Source organism: Punica granatum, chromosome 3 (assembly GCF_007655135.1).
Source record: "Punica granatum isolate Tunisia-2019 chromosome 3, ASM765513v2, whole genome shotgun sequence".
NCBI classification, from domain to species: Eukaryota; Viridiplantae; Streptophyta; class Magnoliopsida; order Myrtales; family Lythraceae; genus Punica; species Punica granatum.
In genome coordinates, this window is record NC_045129.1 from 36782743 (window position 1) to 36800753 (window position 18011).

Consider the following 18011-nt stretch of genomic DNA (forward strand, 5'->3'; position numbering starts at 1 on the left):
AATAGAAACTGAATTTTCGGATTCAGAGACCCTAAACCTGTAAAATAATCCTGATTGATCACTAACGTCCAAACTCTATGTATATTTAAGTTAAGGGCATTAAAAGTTAGGTTTTCGTTCGATGATCTTAATTAGTTATAATAATAATATAAAGTCTGAGAAACAATAATTGCAAGAAATCGTACATATAATTACAAAATAATTGCCAACGTGGATTAATTCAAATGATTCGGTACTAATTGTTTTCCTTAAATAAGGTATTCTTGTATTCGAATTTTGTGAATGGATCACTCCCTAGTAGATCGATTTGACTCTAATTAGATTAGTTGAGATCCTTTGGACTTTCTAATATTAAGATGCACATTAAAAATTATAAAATTTTCTACTTCCATCGCATCTCAAATTATAAATCTTAATTTACAATTCTTCTTGCCTGGACTTCTTGAGGTTGCTTGATAGCGGTGTTGGCGGTTTTTAGGTTATCTTTCATAAAGGCATCAAAAGTAAATGTATAGTAGGTGATACTAACACATCATCAAATAAATCATTAAAATTTTAGTGGTGAACTAAAATAGAAAATAAAAAGGACGTTTTAGCGATCTAATGAACTTTATCTGAAACTTTAATATCGGTTAGACCATATCTCTACTGACTGATTAATTTTTTACTAGACATTGATCACTTGTTGTGGACTACAAAATTAATGCTTCTAGTGGTTTCAAAACCTTGCATTATAAGTAAAGTTTGTTATTTCACAGTTGATCGCATCACATCTCGTAGATACGTTGAATTTATTAATTAAATTAACCTTATTAATTCACTTATTAGTGAGCTAGCCAGACAGCCAAGAGGCAGCTTTCTCCTCCTTGCAAAACGAATGCAATGCATTGGTTTTAGACTTTGTTTGGATAGCATCTTATGAAAGGTTATTCAGTGGTGAGGTGAGATGGGTGGAGTGGGGTGGGTTATGGAGAGATGGAATGGGGTGTATTATGGAAGAGTTCTTTTTAATTCTTCATAATTTATGTTTGAATAAACTTCATTAAATAGTAGGGTCGGATGGTGTGATAATTTAGAAAAAAATCTTGACATTTGATTATTTTTTATAATGTTACCTTAATGATTGATCTTCTTATCCCTCCATAACACTTTAAATTGATGGGATTAAAATATAAAGATTATAAAGGGTTATGGTGGGATTAGTTATCCCTCCATAACCTCCCCCTTTTAAAAATTTTAAAAGCCAAACACGAGTTATTATAATCTCTCCATAACTCATCCCTTCGTAACTCTCCATAAACTTCAATTCAAATAAGATGCTAAAGTCACCACAAAGGACGGCTGACCCTTCGGGACACCCTTCTCTTCTCGGGAAACCCATTTCCAATTAATAATTTTAATTTAATTTGGCATCAAATTCAGAGAAACCTAATCTATGCTCCCCCAGCTTAATTACAAAAGTCCTAACGTTTTGGTCTCTCTCCTCTTCCTCTCATTTCATGTTCCTCAGGGTTTTAGGTTTAGGGTTAGAACAAAAGAAAGAACTGTAGTTAGTACTACTCCTATTGGAAGTTCTGCGTAAGCTAGCTAGATAGGGTTTGTTTTATAACTTGGTGAGGGTGAGATGAGATCATCTGTTGAGAGTGAGAAGATGGAGGAAATGATGTTGCCTGGGTTCCGTTTCCACCCAACAGACGAAGAGCTCGTCTTGTTCTACCTTAAGAGGAAGATCCAACAGCGCCCCCTTTCAATCGAGATCATCAAGCAGCTCGACATCTACAAATACGACCCCTGGGACCTCCCAAGTAAGCCGCCTTGGACTGACTATCTCTTCTTTTCGTGATCGTCTTCTTTACCTTGAAATTCTTTTATAAATCAACATGAAGCATGCATGCATTATAACTAAGAAACTTAAGGTCGAATAATTAACCACCTTTTTGGTTCTTTTCGGTTCGTCGAATTGAAGAGCTGGCAAGTACAGGGGAGAAAGAATGGTACTTCTACTGCCCAAGAGACCGGAAGTACAAGAACAGCACAAGACCTAATCGAGTGACTGGAGCTGGTTTCTGGAAAGCAACGGGCACGGACCGACCCATATATTCATCCGATGGGGGAAACAAGTGCATTGGCTTGAAGAAGTCCCTCGTCTTCTACAAGGGCAGAGCCGCAAAAGGAGTGAAGACGGACTGGATGATGCACGAGTTTCGCCTGCCAACTCTCACCAACTCCGCTCCACCCAAGAGATACCTTGGCAAAGGCATTATTCCTCCAAATGTAAGTAATCAACCATAAGTATACGAAATCAACTTATTCTCTTAGTATCATACAATTCTGAGAGGGAGTTGAAAATATATATTTGCAGGATGCATGGGCTATATGCAAGATATTCAAGAAAGCCAACTCCGCAGTTCAAAGATCTCTTTCCCATTCCTGGGTTTCTCCTTTACCGATCGCTCTCGCAGACTTACCCGATAAACATGCAGTTAACCGGCAGATTACCAGCCCTCCCGAGAGCACATCGTCCATAAAGACTGCTTCTTCAGCCGTCGTTCCCCAAGTTTTCATCGAAAACAAGTACAACTCGCATTTGGACCTTTCGAGCTCATACAGGACCCGTTATCCTTGTACACCACTAATGACTAGTCAAAACCTCAACAGTAGTCCGTTCTATTCTCTTAACATGTCATCGTCTTCTCCTGTTGGGGATTTGCTTAAGGCCTCATCATGCCATGGCGTGGTGGATCACTTGTATGGCAGTTCCATTATCGATCATGGCATCGGAAATGCATGGGAGATCGACGGTGCAGTGAAGAATGGCTGCAGTGGACAGTGGGAGTCCGCAGAGCCGAACCTCAGGTTTTCCTTTAGTAGAAGTCTGCCCGATATGCAGTCTTGGGAGTTAGCTTCCTCATGTTCCACTTCCAATGAACGTCCTGCAAACTACATATGATCATTTCGAAGTCGGAACATTTTAGGAAATTAACCATCGAGGCAAACTTTTGTGTCTAGCTAGGTAAGAAGAACTAATTTTTCTCTAATTTTCTTGGTTGAGGCAATTGTACTTTTATCCTAATACTTTTCCAATATATATTATGAAAATCCAAAGTATTGCTTATCTTTGTTTAGAGATACGTGACATTGAATGAAAATTAATATTAACCAATATGTTGAGAATATTTTGTAATTCCACCAAAAGAAAGATGTGATAAATATAACATATGGAGTGGTTTTGAGGGAAATCTCGACAGTGGGCCTCTTTCGTGTATATAAGTTAATTGATCAACGATTTTGAAGGCCCAAATTGGAAGAAAACCAAGCAGGCTAAAGTAATTAACAGCATTTTGCTAAGTGAGCCCGGCCCATTAATTAAATCGGGATCGATATGATGATCAATATTTTTATATCATTGGCAATCTCGGGGTGAGATACACAAACTATCCCGATCCGTCGTATTACTTTCTTGCTCATTTTGGAATTCATGTTATGGCTGGAATAAGGTACGGATTTTTTTTTCCTTTAGAAGGTAATGAGATTATGAGAATCCATTCCAACATTTTTTTTGGTAAGTCGATATTACGGAATATTTTTTAAAACATTTTAGAATATTCTATCATCTATATAATCTATATAATATATATGATAATCTTGAATTTTTAATTTAAGATAAAAAAATGTAATTTCTAATCATATAAATATAACTATCTAAATAAGTATGTATTAATATATGGTTATTTATAATAAAAATGTATTAATATATTTCATTAATATATAGTCCACGCACTATCTCTAGTACATGTTAATTTTTGAATTTTTTAAAATTGATTGAATATTTTTATTAGAAATTTGATGTAATAGAATATTTTTAAATTATTTTAGAAGATTTTGTCGTCTACATAATATTTGATAATCCTGAATTTTCGTTTTTAGTAAAATTAATATCTAATCAAATTGACATTAATATTAAAATAAGCATATATTTATATATATGAATAACTATATTTTTTACTTAATTGGTAAAAATTTATAGTTAACAACAATTATATATATTTAATATAATACATCTTATTGATCGTAAATTATGATTTTTATACATAATTATATATTTTTATTTATTATATTCTTTGAAATTAGCGTGTATATATATATATATATGATATATAATTTAATTTACAAAAAGAAAAAAAATCACGTTTTGTCTTGTGCAATGTATAGGCTTTGCAACTAGTAAAGAAATAATCGAGAGGAAACGAGGAAGGTTTGAGAAGAGGACCTCCTGTCTTGCTGACTTCTACGGACGTACTATATCTCTCCTCTTTATCTTATTTAATTAAGGAAGATTTTGTGTGATTTCTTATAAGTTTTATTATTATTAAACTGAGACAATATAATTAATGTTTTGAAGAAGACTACGTACTGTTAATCGGATGATTGAATATATATATTTTTTTGTGTTTGCAGAAGAGTGGTGTTCCCTCTCAAGTTTTAGAAAGACCAGTCGAAGGACATATGTTTAAAAACAAACAGGAGGACTCGATCCACATATTGTAATATATATATATATATGATAAATTAAATGAGAATCAGATGAATCAGGGACTCCTAATTAATAATCAATGGAATATTATATTATCTAGGAATTAAAGAGCACGTATATATCCTTCAAAAGTTCATGACTTTAATTTGCTGGTTCGATCGATCGTGTCATATATACCATTCAGAGTAAATTACTATAGCGTTCGGTAACGAAATTAAGTTTGATTTAATTTACACAAGTCGAGACCCGGGAACACATGGCATTCCTTCTCTAGAGTTCATTGCCTTTACTTCCTAACTAGACTATCTATTGTAACTCCCATAAATATGATTAGTTGCAGATTAAATTGGTCCGCTTTCTGGTTGATTATATCTGAGCAAGTTAAGTTAACCCGCTGGAGTTTCTTCCTGCGGCATTTTGTTGATCATGGAAGGCGTGGATCTTCTGTTGATACCGAAGACAACGAGGACGGTGGCAGACACTTCCCCAACTGAGTCCAATCCCAATGAAATGATGAAGGCAAGCAAGAAAAATCTCCAGTTTCCTTGGATTTAATGATGCCTAACGACATTTTGGAACTAATCCTCTCATTTCTCCCGATCAAGATTCGAGAGGTTTTACAAGGCGGAATCCATGTGTACGTAAGAGATGGCAAGCGATTGTGCGGTCGAGAAATTTTATAAGGAACATTTATCACATTCATCACCAACCGCTGCCATGGTACTATATGTTCAAGTGGACGAACAACCCTGCAGGCCAGGCGTACAGTCTTACCCTTAGGAAGTGGCACCGAATTCCACTACTTACATGCGTCGAGAGCTCCAATTTGATCATCGCTTCTTCAGGCGGGTTGGTTTCCCTCTTTGATTTTTTAATGACAGCACGGGCAGGCTATACGTTTGCAATCCATTTACAAGACTATGGAGGGAGCTCATTGGGTTCCCAGGCTTAAGGTTCTCGGGCTATGGTGCCCTCTCAATGACATGCAGCAGGAAAAGTTCATCAGCAGAAGGATCAGCCTATAGCATCTCGATCATTGAATCGTAAAGTGTTTTTTGGAGAATTTTTTGGAATGGAATCTCTCGATTCATTTGTACGACTCCGAGTCCAAGACGTGGAGAACACCTTTGAGGGAAGTCTTGACAGAATGGGGAGGGGGTAATGTCATGAGAGTGTGATATGCGATTGGGATCTGTAGTTTCTCATGTACGGTGCAGGCGGTGGCTGGAACTTGCAATATCAACATGGCTTGGCGAGGTACCGTCTATCAGGGCAATCGCTAGAGCATGAATATTCCCTGAAAAGGAGTTTCGTTCCCGTGCCTTGTATCCTGACGTGCGGGCGGCTGATGAACCATGGGGAGAAATTGGTGATGGTGGGAGGGATAGGGAAGGAAGGCCGGCCAAAAGAAGGTTGAAGGGGTGTTGGGATATGGATCCTGAATGGGAGCAAGTGGGATGAGATTGCTATGATGCCGCCGGAGTTCTTCGAACGGTTCGGAGGATCCAATGATGTGTTCGCTTGCAGCGGGAGCCATGGCTTGGTAGACATTCATAGGTATGGGAGGTCTGCACTGCTCATGTTTGACATGAACAAGAGGCAATGGAGGTGGGCGCAGAAGGGCCCACTTGTTGCGCAGAAATTCTTTCTGGACATCTTCGGCGGTTTCTGCTTTGAACCAAGGCTGGACGCTATGCCCTGATCATGTCTTAAATTCCTGAATCCCCTTTCGATTAGTAATAAGATTTATTAGAGAGAATATTTTCTTAAATCTGATGTGTCCATTTAACGACGTTAAAAATATGCGCTATTGATTAAAAAATACAATTTTTTTTAGTGTAACAAAGGAAAAGAATGGGAAGCTCCAGTGGACTCTTCGCCGGCAACCTCCCGTCAAGAGGAGGTCAGCCGGAGTGGTCGACCACTCCAACGACCTTGCTTGGGCAGGAAGTCACCAACATGGGAGCTGTATCGAGCTCCCCCCTTCACTCTCTTTGTGAAGCCTCCGATGACCTCGCCCTAGGGGGAGGTCGTTGGTGGAGGAGTTCCGGTGGGGGCTCCCTCGCCTCCCCTTAAAAAAAATGAATGGAAAAAATACTCTCGTTTTGCTAAAACATAAACTCGATGTCATTTTGGGCATGTGCCTATCATTATCCGAAATTTCAGCGATACTTCTCCCAAAAATTTCAATAATCCAAAACATGCTAATACTTCGATCTACTAATGTTTTTAGAGAATCTCAAATTCTCAATTAATTAAACCATTCAGTAAATCATATATAAAAGATCCTGATAATGTATTAATCATCTCGAATTTGCAAAAGAATAATTATACAAAAATTGCAGGCCCTGACATACTTTCAAGATCTCTTATAATAGCTTAATTACCTGTAAAATAAACAATGATATCTAGGAAGTCTTCAAAGCCGATCTCAGCTGTCAAACATGTTAGAGAATAGCTTGGCTGGGCAGGAGAGCCATGTCTGAAGGCGGGGATCGGCTTGAAGGACTTTCTAGATAGCCTTTATTTATTTTATAGGTAATTAAGCTATTATAAAAGACCTTAAAAGTATATATGCTACGACCTTAAATTTTTATATAGTTATTTTTCTTCTAGTAATTGGAGATTATTAATATATATATATATATATATATATATATATTTATATTGATATTTTATATGTGACTTATCGAATGGATTAATTAATTGAGAATTTGAGATTCTATGAAAATAGTAGCATATTGAAGTATTAACAGATTATGAATTATTGAAATTTTAGGGGAAATGTTATTGAAACTTATGCCGTTGATAGCTCCCCAGCCATAGATTCGTGCTCGTGCAGCCGCCAATATTCAATTCGTAAAATCCAAATAGACCCGATTAATTAATTAATACGAACTTGGGACGGCAGCGCTCTACAAGTTGAACGAAACCGGAAATGGACAGACTACAATTTTGTCGGTTCGCAGATCCATTTCAGATGCAATTTAACATTGTTGATCAAACGAATTATTATCAAAACATGTTTGAGTTCACCGTCGGATCATCTGAAAGTGATTGCGTGATAGTCTATCGCAGTTATTTGAATCATCCTACCAGTTAGCCAGTTGGATTTCAGCAAAATCCATCCGCCTCACTCCTTTTAATTAAGCTCGAATTAAATTGCATGAAATAAGAAAATTTATGTTGATAGAACTGAACTTGTTCCCCAAGTTTATTGGTCGTACAAACATATATATATATATATATAATGTTAATTTACAATATATGATTTTTACGTATGTCTAATTTCTTTGAGCTGAACTTTGGATTTGTTTTATCACACAAACTTTCGGGGTCGTTTGATTTTAGGGTGCGAACTTTGATTTTAACTTTCCTCCAACAAAACAAATTATCTCATAATAGTCAAAATTGTGGGTCCCACCCCTAAATATTTATATCGGGTTGTTTCAGTGAGGAGGGCAGCTACCAGTCAAATTGCTTTGACCGGTCAGGGGAGTGTGGGGCCCGCAGCATTGAAAAACACCCCATTCAAATCAAAATCAAAATTCAGATAAAATCAATCTGACAAATCATCCCGAATATTATTCAACTCCCATCTTATCCTTATTCAAACATGTCCATAGACGACCACAATGCAAAATCTGACTGACCTGCCCCAGTAAATAACAAAAACTAGTTCATTTAAAATATCTTATAAATTAGATGGATACGGTGTACAAAGCCAATCACCAACTCATAAAGCAAACAAAGTAGATACTTACGATTCGGTCCGGTTTTTCATTGAGATAAAAAAGAACTACATACATGATCACCCAGTCAAACCAAAGCGACATTAAATAATATAATTCCTTGAAGAACCACGATATGAACAATCTTATATAAACCATCGTTCAGCATCGATCCATGCACAGCGATTAAAGGAAGATAATTCCCAAGAAATTAAACAATGGAATCGGAGAAGACAGACCAAGCGGTGCTGATCGGAAGCTGGTACGCCTCCTACACCAACAGGGTGAAAGTTGCCCTCAAGATCAAGGGCATACCTTACGAGTACATAGAGGAAGATACCACCAACAAGAGCGAGCTCCTCCTCCGCCACAACCCGGTCCACAAGAAAGTCCCTGTGCTTGTGCACAACGGCCGTCCGGTTGCGGAGTCGCTGGTGATACTTGAGTACATTGACGAGCAATGGAGCCGCAGGCCCAGACTATTGCCCGAGGATCCTTATCACAGGGCCAAGGTCCGGTTCTGGGCCAACTTTTACGATGAAAAGGTAACTCTCGCAGCCCGTAGTACTTATTTTATTCTCTAGGAGATTAGACCCGAGTCTGAGCATGTATTGATTCTTTGATCAGATCAAGGCTGGAAGCTATTCGATAATGAAGTCAAGAGGCAAGGACCGGGACAAGGCCGTCGACGACTACATGGAGCTGCTCAAAGTGTTCGTAGAAGGTATCCAGAGGGACTTCCCGTCGAAATCCCCGTTCCACGAGGGGGAGAGCTTGGGCCTTCTTGGGATAGTAGTGGGAGCAAATGCGGGCAACTACGAGGCCTTCAATGAGGCCTTTGGGCTTGAGTTGGGTCCGCACAACTCCCCAGCATTCTTCTCTTGGGTCGATGCCCTTAAGGATCATCCAGTGATGAAGGAGACCCTCCCACCTCACCACAAGCTCGTTGCCAAGCTTAAGAAGAGCCTTCCAGTCTCCTAGGTAGACAATTCTAGTTTGTGTGTACAACTGTTTGGAGATGCAATGAATTCCTCGAAATAAAGTTTTACCCGTCAAACGTGTTCATAGAAACGGTCCATCACTCGTAAGGCCTCACAACAATAGCCACTAACTCTCACTCCAAGCCGATCTCCGCTCTCAAACATGTTAGAGAATAGCTTGGGTGAGCAGGAGAACCATGTCTAACAGCGGGACCGGCTTAGAGGACTTCCTATATATCCTTGTTTATTTTATAGGTAAGTAAGCTATTATAACAGACCTTAAATGAATATATATATATATATATATATATATATATATATATCCTACAACCTCAAAATTTTTGTATAGTTATTCTTCTTCTAGTAATTGGAGATCATTAATATATATATATATATATATATATATATATTATTAGGATAATTTATATGTGACTTACTGAATGGATTAATTAATTGAGAATTTGAGGTTCTATGAAAATATTAGCATATTGAAGTATTGGCAGGTTCTGAAATTTCATATTAGCATATCGAAGTATTGGCAAGTTTATGAATTATTGAAATTTTAGGGGAAATGTTACTGAAACTTCGGCTCTTGACAGCTCTCCAGCAACAGATTCCTGCTGGTGCAGTCGCCAATATTCAATACGTAAAATCCAAATAGACCCGATTAATTAATTAATACGAACTGGGGACGGCGGCACTCTGAAAGTTCGACGAAACCGGAAATGGACAGATTACAGAGGAGATGTATTACCAATATTCCAATCAAAAGCTGGATGGGGGACGCTCGTACTGTATTATCTATCGTCTGTATGTATTCCAATATAGAGACTCACTCGCTCCCCTGCCTTTTTGAGGTGTATATATATATATGCCTTTTTGATGGAACGAATTATTATCAAAACATGTTCGAGTTCACCGTCGGATCATCTGAAAGTGATTGTGTGATAGTCACTCGCAGTTATTTGGATCATCCTACCGGTTAGCCTATTGAATTTCGGCAAAATCCATCCGATTCACTCTTTAAGTAAGCATGAATTAAATTGTATCAAACAAGAAAATTTATGTTAAAAGAAATGAACTTGCTCCCCAAGTTTCGAGGTCCTACTAACACACACACATAATTTCTTTGAGCTGAACTTTGGATTTATTTTATCACACAAACCTTAAAGTCTTCGTCCCGAATATTATTCAACTCCCATCTTATCCTTATTCAAACATGCCCATAGACGACCACAATGCAAAATCTGACTCACCTGCCCCAGTAAATAACAAAAACTAGTTCATTTAAAATGTCTCATAAATTAGATGGATACGGTGTACAGAGCCAATCACCAACTCGTAAGGCAAACAAAGTACATATTCAGGATTCGGTCCTGTTTTTCATCAAGATAAAAAAGAACTACATACATGATCACCCAGTCAAACCAAAGCGACATTAAATAATATAAGGAAGATATATGATCACCCAGTCAGCATCGATCCATGCACAGCGATTAAAGGAAGATAATTCCCAAGAAATTAAACAATGGAATCGGAGAAGACAGACCAAGCGGTGCTGATCGGAAGCTGGTACGCCTCCTACACCAACAGGGTGGAAGTAGCCCTCAAGATCAAGGGCATACCCTACGAGTACATAGAGGAAGATACCACCAACAAGAGCGAGCTCCTCCTCCGCCACAACCCGGTCCACAAACAAGTCCCCGTGCTTGTGCACAACGGCCGTCTGGTCGCAGAGTCGCTGGTGATACTCAAGTACATTGACGAACAATGGAGCCGCGGGCCCAGACTGTTGCCTGAGGATCCTTACCACAGGGCCAAGGTACGGTTCTGGGCCAACTTTTACAATGAAAAGGTAACTCTCGCAGCCCGTAGTACTTGTTTTATTCTCTAGGAGATTAGACCCGAGTCTGAGCATGTATTGATTCTTTGATCAGATCAAGGCTGGAGGCTATTCGATAATCAAGTCAAGAGGCAAGGACCGAGACAAGGCCATCGATGACTACATGGAGCTGCTCAAAGTGTTCGTAGAAGGTATCCAGAGGGACTTCCCGTCGAAATCCCTGTTCCACGAGGGGGAGAGCTTGGGCCATCTTGGGATAGTAGTGGGAGCAAATGCGGGCAACTACGAGGCCTTCAATGAGGCCTTTGGGCTTGAGGTGGGTCCACACAACTCCCCAGCATTCTTCTCTTGGGTCGATGCCCTTAAGGATCATCCAGTGATGAAGGAGACCCTCCCACCTCCCCACAAGCTCGTTGCCAAGCTTAAGAAGAGCCTTCCAGTCTCCTAGGTAGACAATTCCAGTTTGTGTACAACTGTTCGGAGATGCAATGAATTCCTCGAAATAAAGTTTTACCCATCAAACGTGTTCTTAGAAACAGTCCATCACTCGTAAGGCCTCACAACAACAGCCACTAACCCTCACTCACCCTTCGGTTTTCCTGTCCGAGACTAGCCCCACTACTTTTTAGCAGACTGACCAAGAAACGTCATTGGCTCAGCCAATCCAGCCTGATACCTAAGTAGGCGAAGCGGCACTCGGTAGTTCGACCAACTCTTCCCGAGTTCAGACAACTCATTTAATATGGAGGACACAATTATAAGGTGAACAACCAGAAGGGATTTCAAGGAAGTGGATCTAATATAACATGATATAAACTTCATAAAGATGTTTCACAGTATCCATCAGACAAGCAATTCAATGGAAAGAAAACAAAACCTGAGCGAAAGTGGACTAGTCGACAAAGTGAAAGTACTTGACGGAACGCTCCAAACCAGCCAATAATCCATCCCAACACCTCACATTACTTTCAAAGATCGATCCATTAAGGAAGAGCCAAAATTACTCTCAGATCATGCTGAATCTGTCATTCCACTTTAGCTCTTGCCGGCGAGCTTTTCCTTGGCCTTCTGCATCTTCAAGACTTTCTTCACGATCTTTTGCTCTTCCACCAAAAAGGCACGGATGATCCTGCACAAACACAAACCTCGTCAAAGATCCAAGTGCCCAGTGCCATACAGGATTGGAAACACATACAACCGGCTTTCTAAAAGTAGATAGATCCATAAACAAGCAATTCACACAAACCTCTCTCTGACAGCTCCTCCAGACAAAACTCCACCATATGCACGGTTCACAGTTCGGCGATTCCTAGGTAATCTTGACCTCTTGTATTCAGCAGGCCTCAAGTGAGGAATCTGCAGACAAGGATGTTTGGCTACAGTTAAATGTCAAGAAGAAAGACATGTAGCAAACAGAAAAAATTCCTGGCAAAATTCAGATGCCAGTGGTTGGACGCACCCAAGAATCGAACTAATCAAATGCATTACAATATGCACGGAAGCAAAATTGATATATCACTATTAGACATGATACAGTATCTTATGCTTATAACTCGTAACTTCCACAGATATCTACGTTATAAATCATCACTAAATAACGATGAATCACCACGTCAATGGAGAAAAAAATAGCAGCATTTAGAAAAACTGTCTTAAGGAATACTACATCAAGGCCCAGCTTAAGGCATCATGAGCAATGATACCAATAGAATATAGCTTTCCGGCTTCTTACTACCATATGAAGCATGAAACTTTATCACTTTTTTTTTTTTGGGAAGCAAACTTTATCACATTTGATCCCATCCAATTGGAACTCCTGTTACACTGCAACTCCTATAAAGTTCTAGGGAGGTCCCATGAAAACGCGGAACCACCTAATTGGAAAACTTATCCATTGAAATAAGCTAAAATGCCCTAAATTCAAATGCATAACAGTGTAAAATGTACGAAAGCATTTCTCAGATGGCCAGCATGTTCAAATAGTAATAGACCCAGCCCACATTGATTGGATAAGAAATTCACGAACCCAGACCGCGACATCTTCTTGCATATACACATATCACTATCAAGCCACATCATTTCACATTAATACCTCATTCTGATCTAACGTAAATAATTAAGAGGATTGGATTAAGAAAATGACAAAAACAAAATTAGATTCATACCCCCTGAATCCTCTTGCCGGTGACAGGGCACTTGGGGCCACTGGCTCTCTTCTTGGTGCTCTGGTAAACAAGCTTCCCACCTGCACCGCATCACCAACCAAAACCACTTCATAAACATAGTTCCAATGACCGAAATCTCTCGCTACGAGAACGCCAATCACAACAATGGATCAGATTCATCTCCTATGGTGCACACTTTAATCATTCCCGGCAGTGTCTGAACCAGAACACAGGCTCCGCAACCGATCGAAGAGAAACACGCAGAGATAAAGAGTGAAGAGTTTACCAGGGGTTTTGACGACCCGGTGCTGGTTCGACCTAGTGGCGTAGCTGTGCCGCTTCCGGTAGGTCAGCCGCTGCACCATTTTCTCCCTTCCCTCTCTTCCGGTAGGTGAGTCGTGTCCTGTAGCTGTGCCGCTTCTAGGGTTTGCGACTAGCAGGGAAATTTTTGACGATTAGGGTTCAACCCTTATATATGCAAGCCTTCTCTTCATATGTCCGAGATCAGACGGCTGGCATGCAATCGAAATTCGACGCTTGCACTTTGGGCCGATGATATTCGGCTGGTCCGCATAATTATTGGGCTTTGGGCGGGAGAACTCTGGGCCGAATTCTGAGTTTCTATTATTTTCTTTGTTTCTTTTAATTATTAATAATCACTAGCCTATTACCCCGTGCGAAGCACGAGATTTTCACATATTAATTATATTCATATAAGTGCTAATATTTTTTTTGAGATACGATTATTACAATTAAAGCGTATTGCTTTTTGATAAGTTTGTATCCTAGTATCTTTAACCCAAAAAAAAAACATGTATATGCTGTAAGACGTAAATTTAATTAACCTTAATAAGTCACAAAATTGAACGATAATTCAAATAGCTATTCGGACAAATAGAATACTATCAAATTAACTTAATTTCATTAGTATAGGAACTTGGAAATTCAAACCGAAGCAAAGGCGAAACCGAAAGATACGAGAGAGAGCCGAGTCCTGTGTTAGACACAAACCCCTTGAAACAGAATTGTCCCCTCCTGGGTGCTTGAGGTTACGTGGACAATCGTTTCCCAGGATAAAACGGCAACAAGCGAAGCAGCAGCACAAACAGCAACGCTTCAGCGAACTCGAAGAGAAGCGTGAACACTTTTGAGGTCGAATTTTCTTCTTGTTTTTCAATCGGCTATAGGAAGCAATGGAAGGCAGGAGACTTTTTCTCTTATTCTCTTTCCTTTTTGCCGTGTGCCCCCTTTTATAGACTATGGGTTCCATCCGTTATATGACTCTTCCTATTCTCCATTTATGGGGAATAATTCACATATATTCAATATACATGTTAATGACATTTGATTATTCGTGAATGCAATCCATTCATTTCTTGTAACCGCCAAGAAAATCAAGAGTCATTAGCTCGTGAGCAATTTCCTCATTCACCCATTAGCCATAATTTCCAACAATCCCCCACATGAATGGAAATTGTTTTGTTTCGACTCGTAAATAGTGTTCACCAGTTGAACCTGTATAGGATAGGTAGGTGTCACCACCCTTGAACCTTCCCTTGTGAAAATGCATGTCCTTTACTAGCAGTCCAATAGACACGATGTCCTTGAATTGTTCTGCTGTTTTGTGTAAAGATATTACACACCTCACACAAGATTCAACTGACTTCCTTCGGTTCTCATAGTTGTGTCCTTTTTTTTTTTTTGCCATGGAACACCGTTCTGGTTCTGCGAGAGTTTCTGAAGAATTAAGTCCATAAAAATTCTCCTCTAAAGCGGCCTCACTTTTCTCTCACATAGGTGATTTCACATATCATTAAAGCAATTTAGATTGCTAGCCTTATCCGTTTATCACTGTTTCATCAAGGAATGGTCCAGGGATTTTCTCCCCTACAGTGATTTGATTCGGTTCTATAACTTGGTTGTCCCATTGAACCTAGATCTTGGGATCTCCAGTCAGCTAGGTTGGGTGTCCGCTATAAAACCTTTCCTCTAATGGACTTTAGACCCATTCCCTTTGACAACTTCTCAAACTGCTCTTTACTTAACCCTTTGGTTAGCGGATCCGATATATTATCCTTTGACCGCACGTAGTCAATAGATATAATTCCAGTTGAGATCAGTTGTCTAATGGTGTTGTGTCTACGACGTATATGTCTAGACTTACCATTATACATATTACTTTGTGCCCTTCCAATTGCTGTTTGACTGTCACAGTGGATACAAATTGGTGGCACAGGTTTTTCCCATTGAGGAATGCCCTCTAGAAAATGGCGTAGCCATTCAGCTTCTTCTCCACATTTATCCAGAGCAATAAACTCAGATTCCATTGTGGACCTAGCGATAATAGTTTGTTTCGAGGACTTCCATGAAACTGCTGCACCTGCTAGTGTGAACACATATCCACTAGTGGATTTTGAATCCGTTATATCAGATATCCAATTCGCATCACTGTATCCCTCTAGGACAGCTGGATATCTAGTATAGTGCAGCCCGTAATCTCGAGTGTATCTAAGGTATTTGAGTACCCTGACAATTGCCTTCCAATGGTCTCCACTCGGATTACTCGTATATCTACTGAGTCTACTAACCGAGTATGCAATATCAGGCCTAGTACAACTCATCAGATACATCAGACTTCCAATGACCCGCGAGTATTCTAACTGAGAAATACTCTCTTTTCTATTCTTTGATAGATGAAGATTATTGTCTATTGGAGTCTTTGAAATTCCAGAATCATTTTTGGTAAATTTTTCCAGAATTTTATCTATGTAGTGTGACTGACTCAAAATTAGTCCATCTGATGTTCTCATGATTTTAATTCCTAAAATCACATCAGCGAGTCCCATATCTTTCATATCAAATCTTGAATTCAACATATTCTTCGTAGATTTGATCATTCTGTCATCACTACCAACAATGAGTATGTCATCCACGTAGAGACATAAAATGACGTAACCATTTTCTGTTTCTTTAATGTATACACATTTATCACACTCATTGATTTTAAATCCTTTGGAAATCATTGCATTATCGAATTTTTCGTGCCACTGTTTTGGCGCTTGTTTTAACCCATACAATGATTTGACCAATTTACAGACTTTCCTTTCTTTTCCTGGAGCCACGAACCCCTCGAGTTGTTCCATATAGATTTCTTCATCTAAATCTCCATTTAGGAAAGCTGTTTTCACATCCATTTGATGAACTTCCAAATTACGCAATGCCGCAACTGCAAGTATCATCCTAATGGAATTTATTCTTGTCACAGGAGAATAAGTATCAAAATAGTCCAAGCCTTCCTTTTGCTTGTATCCCTTAATTACAAGCCTGGCCTTGTACTTATCAATGGATCCATCTGCTTTCATTTTCCTTTTAAAGATCCATTTGGATCCTAAGGGTTTACAACTAGTGGGGAGATCCACTAATTCCCAAGTGTGATTTCGCAGAATCGAATCAATTTCACTTTTGATTGCCTCCTTCCAAAGAGGTCCCTCAGAGGAATTTACTGCTTCAGCATAGCTTTGTGGTTCATTTTCTAACAAATATGTCAGAAAATCATTCCCGAATGATTTTTCAATTCTAGCTCTTTTGCTGCGTCTAGGTTCAATCTCTTCATCCGAACCCTGCCTTTCATGATCTACGTCATGAAGTCCATCATTCATAGTGCACGAGGTTCGTTTTGATGAACTCGATACCTCATTCAATTTACATGGAAATACATCTTCAAAGAACGATGCATTCCTTGATTCCATTATCGTGTTCTTGTGTATATCGGGAATCTTAGATTCATGCACAAGAAATCGATAAGCACTACTGTTATGTGCATAGCCAATAAAGATGCAGTCCACCGTCTTAGGACCGATCTTTACTTTCTTTGGTGCCGGAACGACTACTTTTGCCAAACACCCCCACACTCGCAAGTGGTCGTAGGATGATCTCCTACCTCTGAATAATTCATAAGGTGTCTTTTCCCTTTTCTTTCGAGGCACCTTATTTAATAGGTAATTGCTTGACAATATTGCTTCACCCCACATATTTTGAGGTAATCCTGAACTTAATATCATCGCATTCATCATGTCTTTCAATGTGCGATTTTTGCGTTCAGCAACACCATTCGATTGAGGTGAATAGGGTGCAGTCACTTCGTGTATAATTCCGTATTGTGCACAGAATTCCCCGAAAGGCGTTACATATTCGCCTCCTCTGTCACTCCTCAATCTCTTGCTTTTCTTGTTGAGTTGATTCTCAACTTCATTTTTATAGAGAACAAATTTCTCTATGGCCTCATCTTTGCTTTTCAACAAATATACGTAACAGTATTTTGTACTATCATCGATAAAGGTAATAAAATAATTATTACCACCTCTTGTTGTTGCGAACTTTAAATCGCATACATCACTATGAATTAGATCTAGTGGCTCGGTGTTCCTTTCAATCGTTTGAAAGGGTGATCTTGTCAATTTTGCCTCAACACAAATTTCACATTTGTGCCGTGAATCAATTTGGAATGTAGGTATGTGATTCAAGTTAATTAATCTACGCAAAGTATTATAATTAACATGACCTAGTCTTCCATGCCACAAATCAGGAGACTCAATCAAATACGCAGAAGAACCAGAATTCTTATTGATTATGGTCATTACATTGAGCTTAAAAAGCCCGTCACATACATATCCCTTTCCTACGTACATTCCAGACTTGGACAGAATAACTTTGTCCGACTCAAAAACCATCCTGAACCCATGTTTGTTCAGCAATGAC

General features: G+C 39.1%; 4 protein-coding genes across 4 annotated transcripts; 3 read left to right on the forward strand and 1 right to left on the reverse strand.

Moving 5' to 3' along the window:
* Positions 1-1375: 1375 nt before the first annotated feature.
* On the forward strand, positions 1376-3265 carry LOC116199881 (protein FEZ-like). The gene is made up of 3 exons (XM_031530456.1): positions 1376-1805; positions 1967-2274; positions 2363-3265. Exons 1-3 carry the CDS (start codon positions 1625-1627, stop codon positions 2948-2950), a joined length of 1077 nt encoding a protein of 358 aa, XP_031386316.1. The 5' UTR covers positions 1376-1624; the 3' UTR covers positions 2951-3265.
* Positions 3266-8285: 5020 nt separating this feature from the next.
* LOC116199922 (glutathione S-transferase U10-like) lies at positions 8286-9520 on the forward strand. Its single transcript, XM_031530510.1, has 2 exons — positions 8286-8810; positions 8893-9520. The coding sequence occupies exons 1-2, from the start codon at positions 8484-8486 to the stop codon at positions 9244-9246; spliced, it is 681 nt and encodes a 226-aa protein (XP_031386370.1). The 5' UTR covers positions 8286-8483; the 3' UTR covers positions 9247-9520.
* A 1232-nt stretch (positions 9521-10752) lies between these two features.
* On the forward strand, positions 10753-11536 carry LOC116200597 (glutathione S-transferase U10-like). The gene is made up of 2 exons (XM_031531431.1): positions 10753-11100; positions 11183-11536. The coding sequence occupies exons 1-2, from the start codon at positions 10774-10776 to the stop codon at positions 11534-11536; spliced, it is 681 nt and encodes a 226-aa protein (XP_031387291.1). The 5' UTR covers positions 10753-10773.
* Positions 11537-11868: 332 nt separating this feature from the next.
* Positions 11869-13706, reverse strand: LOC116199949 (60S ribosomal protein L34). The gene is made up of 4 exons (XM_031530543.1): positions 13540-13706; positions 13254-13333; positions 12335-12444; positions 11869-12217 (listed from the first exon to the last, which is right to left on the reverse strand). The coding sequence occupies exons 1-4, from the start codon at positions 13616-13618 to the stop codon at positions 12124-12126; spliced, it is 363 nt and encodes a 120-aa protein (XP_031386403.1). The 5' UTR covers positions 13619-13706; the 3' UTR covers positions 11869-12123.
* Positions 13707-18011: the final 4305 nt, after the last annotated feature.

Excerpts from the sequence above, each read along its gene's own strand:
- LOC116199922 (XM_031530510.1), top strand. The coding sequence starts at position 8,484 with ATGGAATCGGAGAAGACAGACCAAGCGGTGCTGATCGGAAGCTGGTAC. Across the intron at positions 8,811-8,892 it reads CCAACTTTTACGATGAAAAG|ATCAAGGCTGGAAGCTATTC; the intron begins GTAACTCTCGCA and ends TTCTTTGATCAG.
- LOC116199881 (XM_031530456.1), top strand. The coding sequence starts at position 1,625 with ATGAGATCATCTGTTGAGAGTGAGAAGATGGAGGAAATGATGTTGCCT. Across the intron at positions 1,806-1,966 it reads CGACCCCTGGGACCTCCCAA|AGCTGGCAAGTACAGGGGAG; the intron begins GTAAGCCGCCTT and ends GTCGAATTGAAG. Across the intron at positions 2,275-2,362 it reads AAGGCATTATTCCTCCAAAT|GATGCATGGGCTATATGCAA; the intron begins GTAAGTAATCAA and ends ATATATTTGCAG.
- LOC116199949 (XM_031530543.1), bottom strand. The coding sequence starts at position 13,618 with ATGGTGCAGCGGCTGACCTACCGGAAGCGGCACAGCTACGCCACTAGG. Across the intron at positions 12,445-13,253 it reads CCGGCAAGAGGATTCAGGGG|ATTCCTCACTTGAGGCCTGC; the intron begins GTATGAATCTAA and ends CCTTGTCTGCAG. Across the intron at positions 12,218-12,334 it reads GGAGGAGCTGTCAGAGAGAG|GATCATCCGTGCCTTTTTGG; the intron begins GTTTGTGTGAAT and ends GTGTTTGTGCAG.
- LOC116200597 (XM_031531431.1), top strand. The coding sequence starts at position 10,774 with ATGGAATCGGAGAAGACAGACCAAGCGGTGCTGATCGGAAGCTGGTAC. Across the intron at positions 11,101-11,182 it reads CCAACTTTTACAATGAAAAG|ATCAAGGCTGGAGGCTATTC; the intron begins GTAACTCTCGCA and ends TTCTTTGATCAG.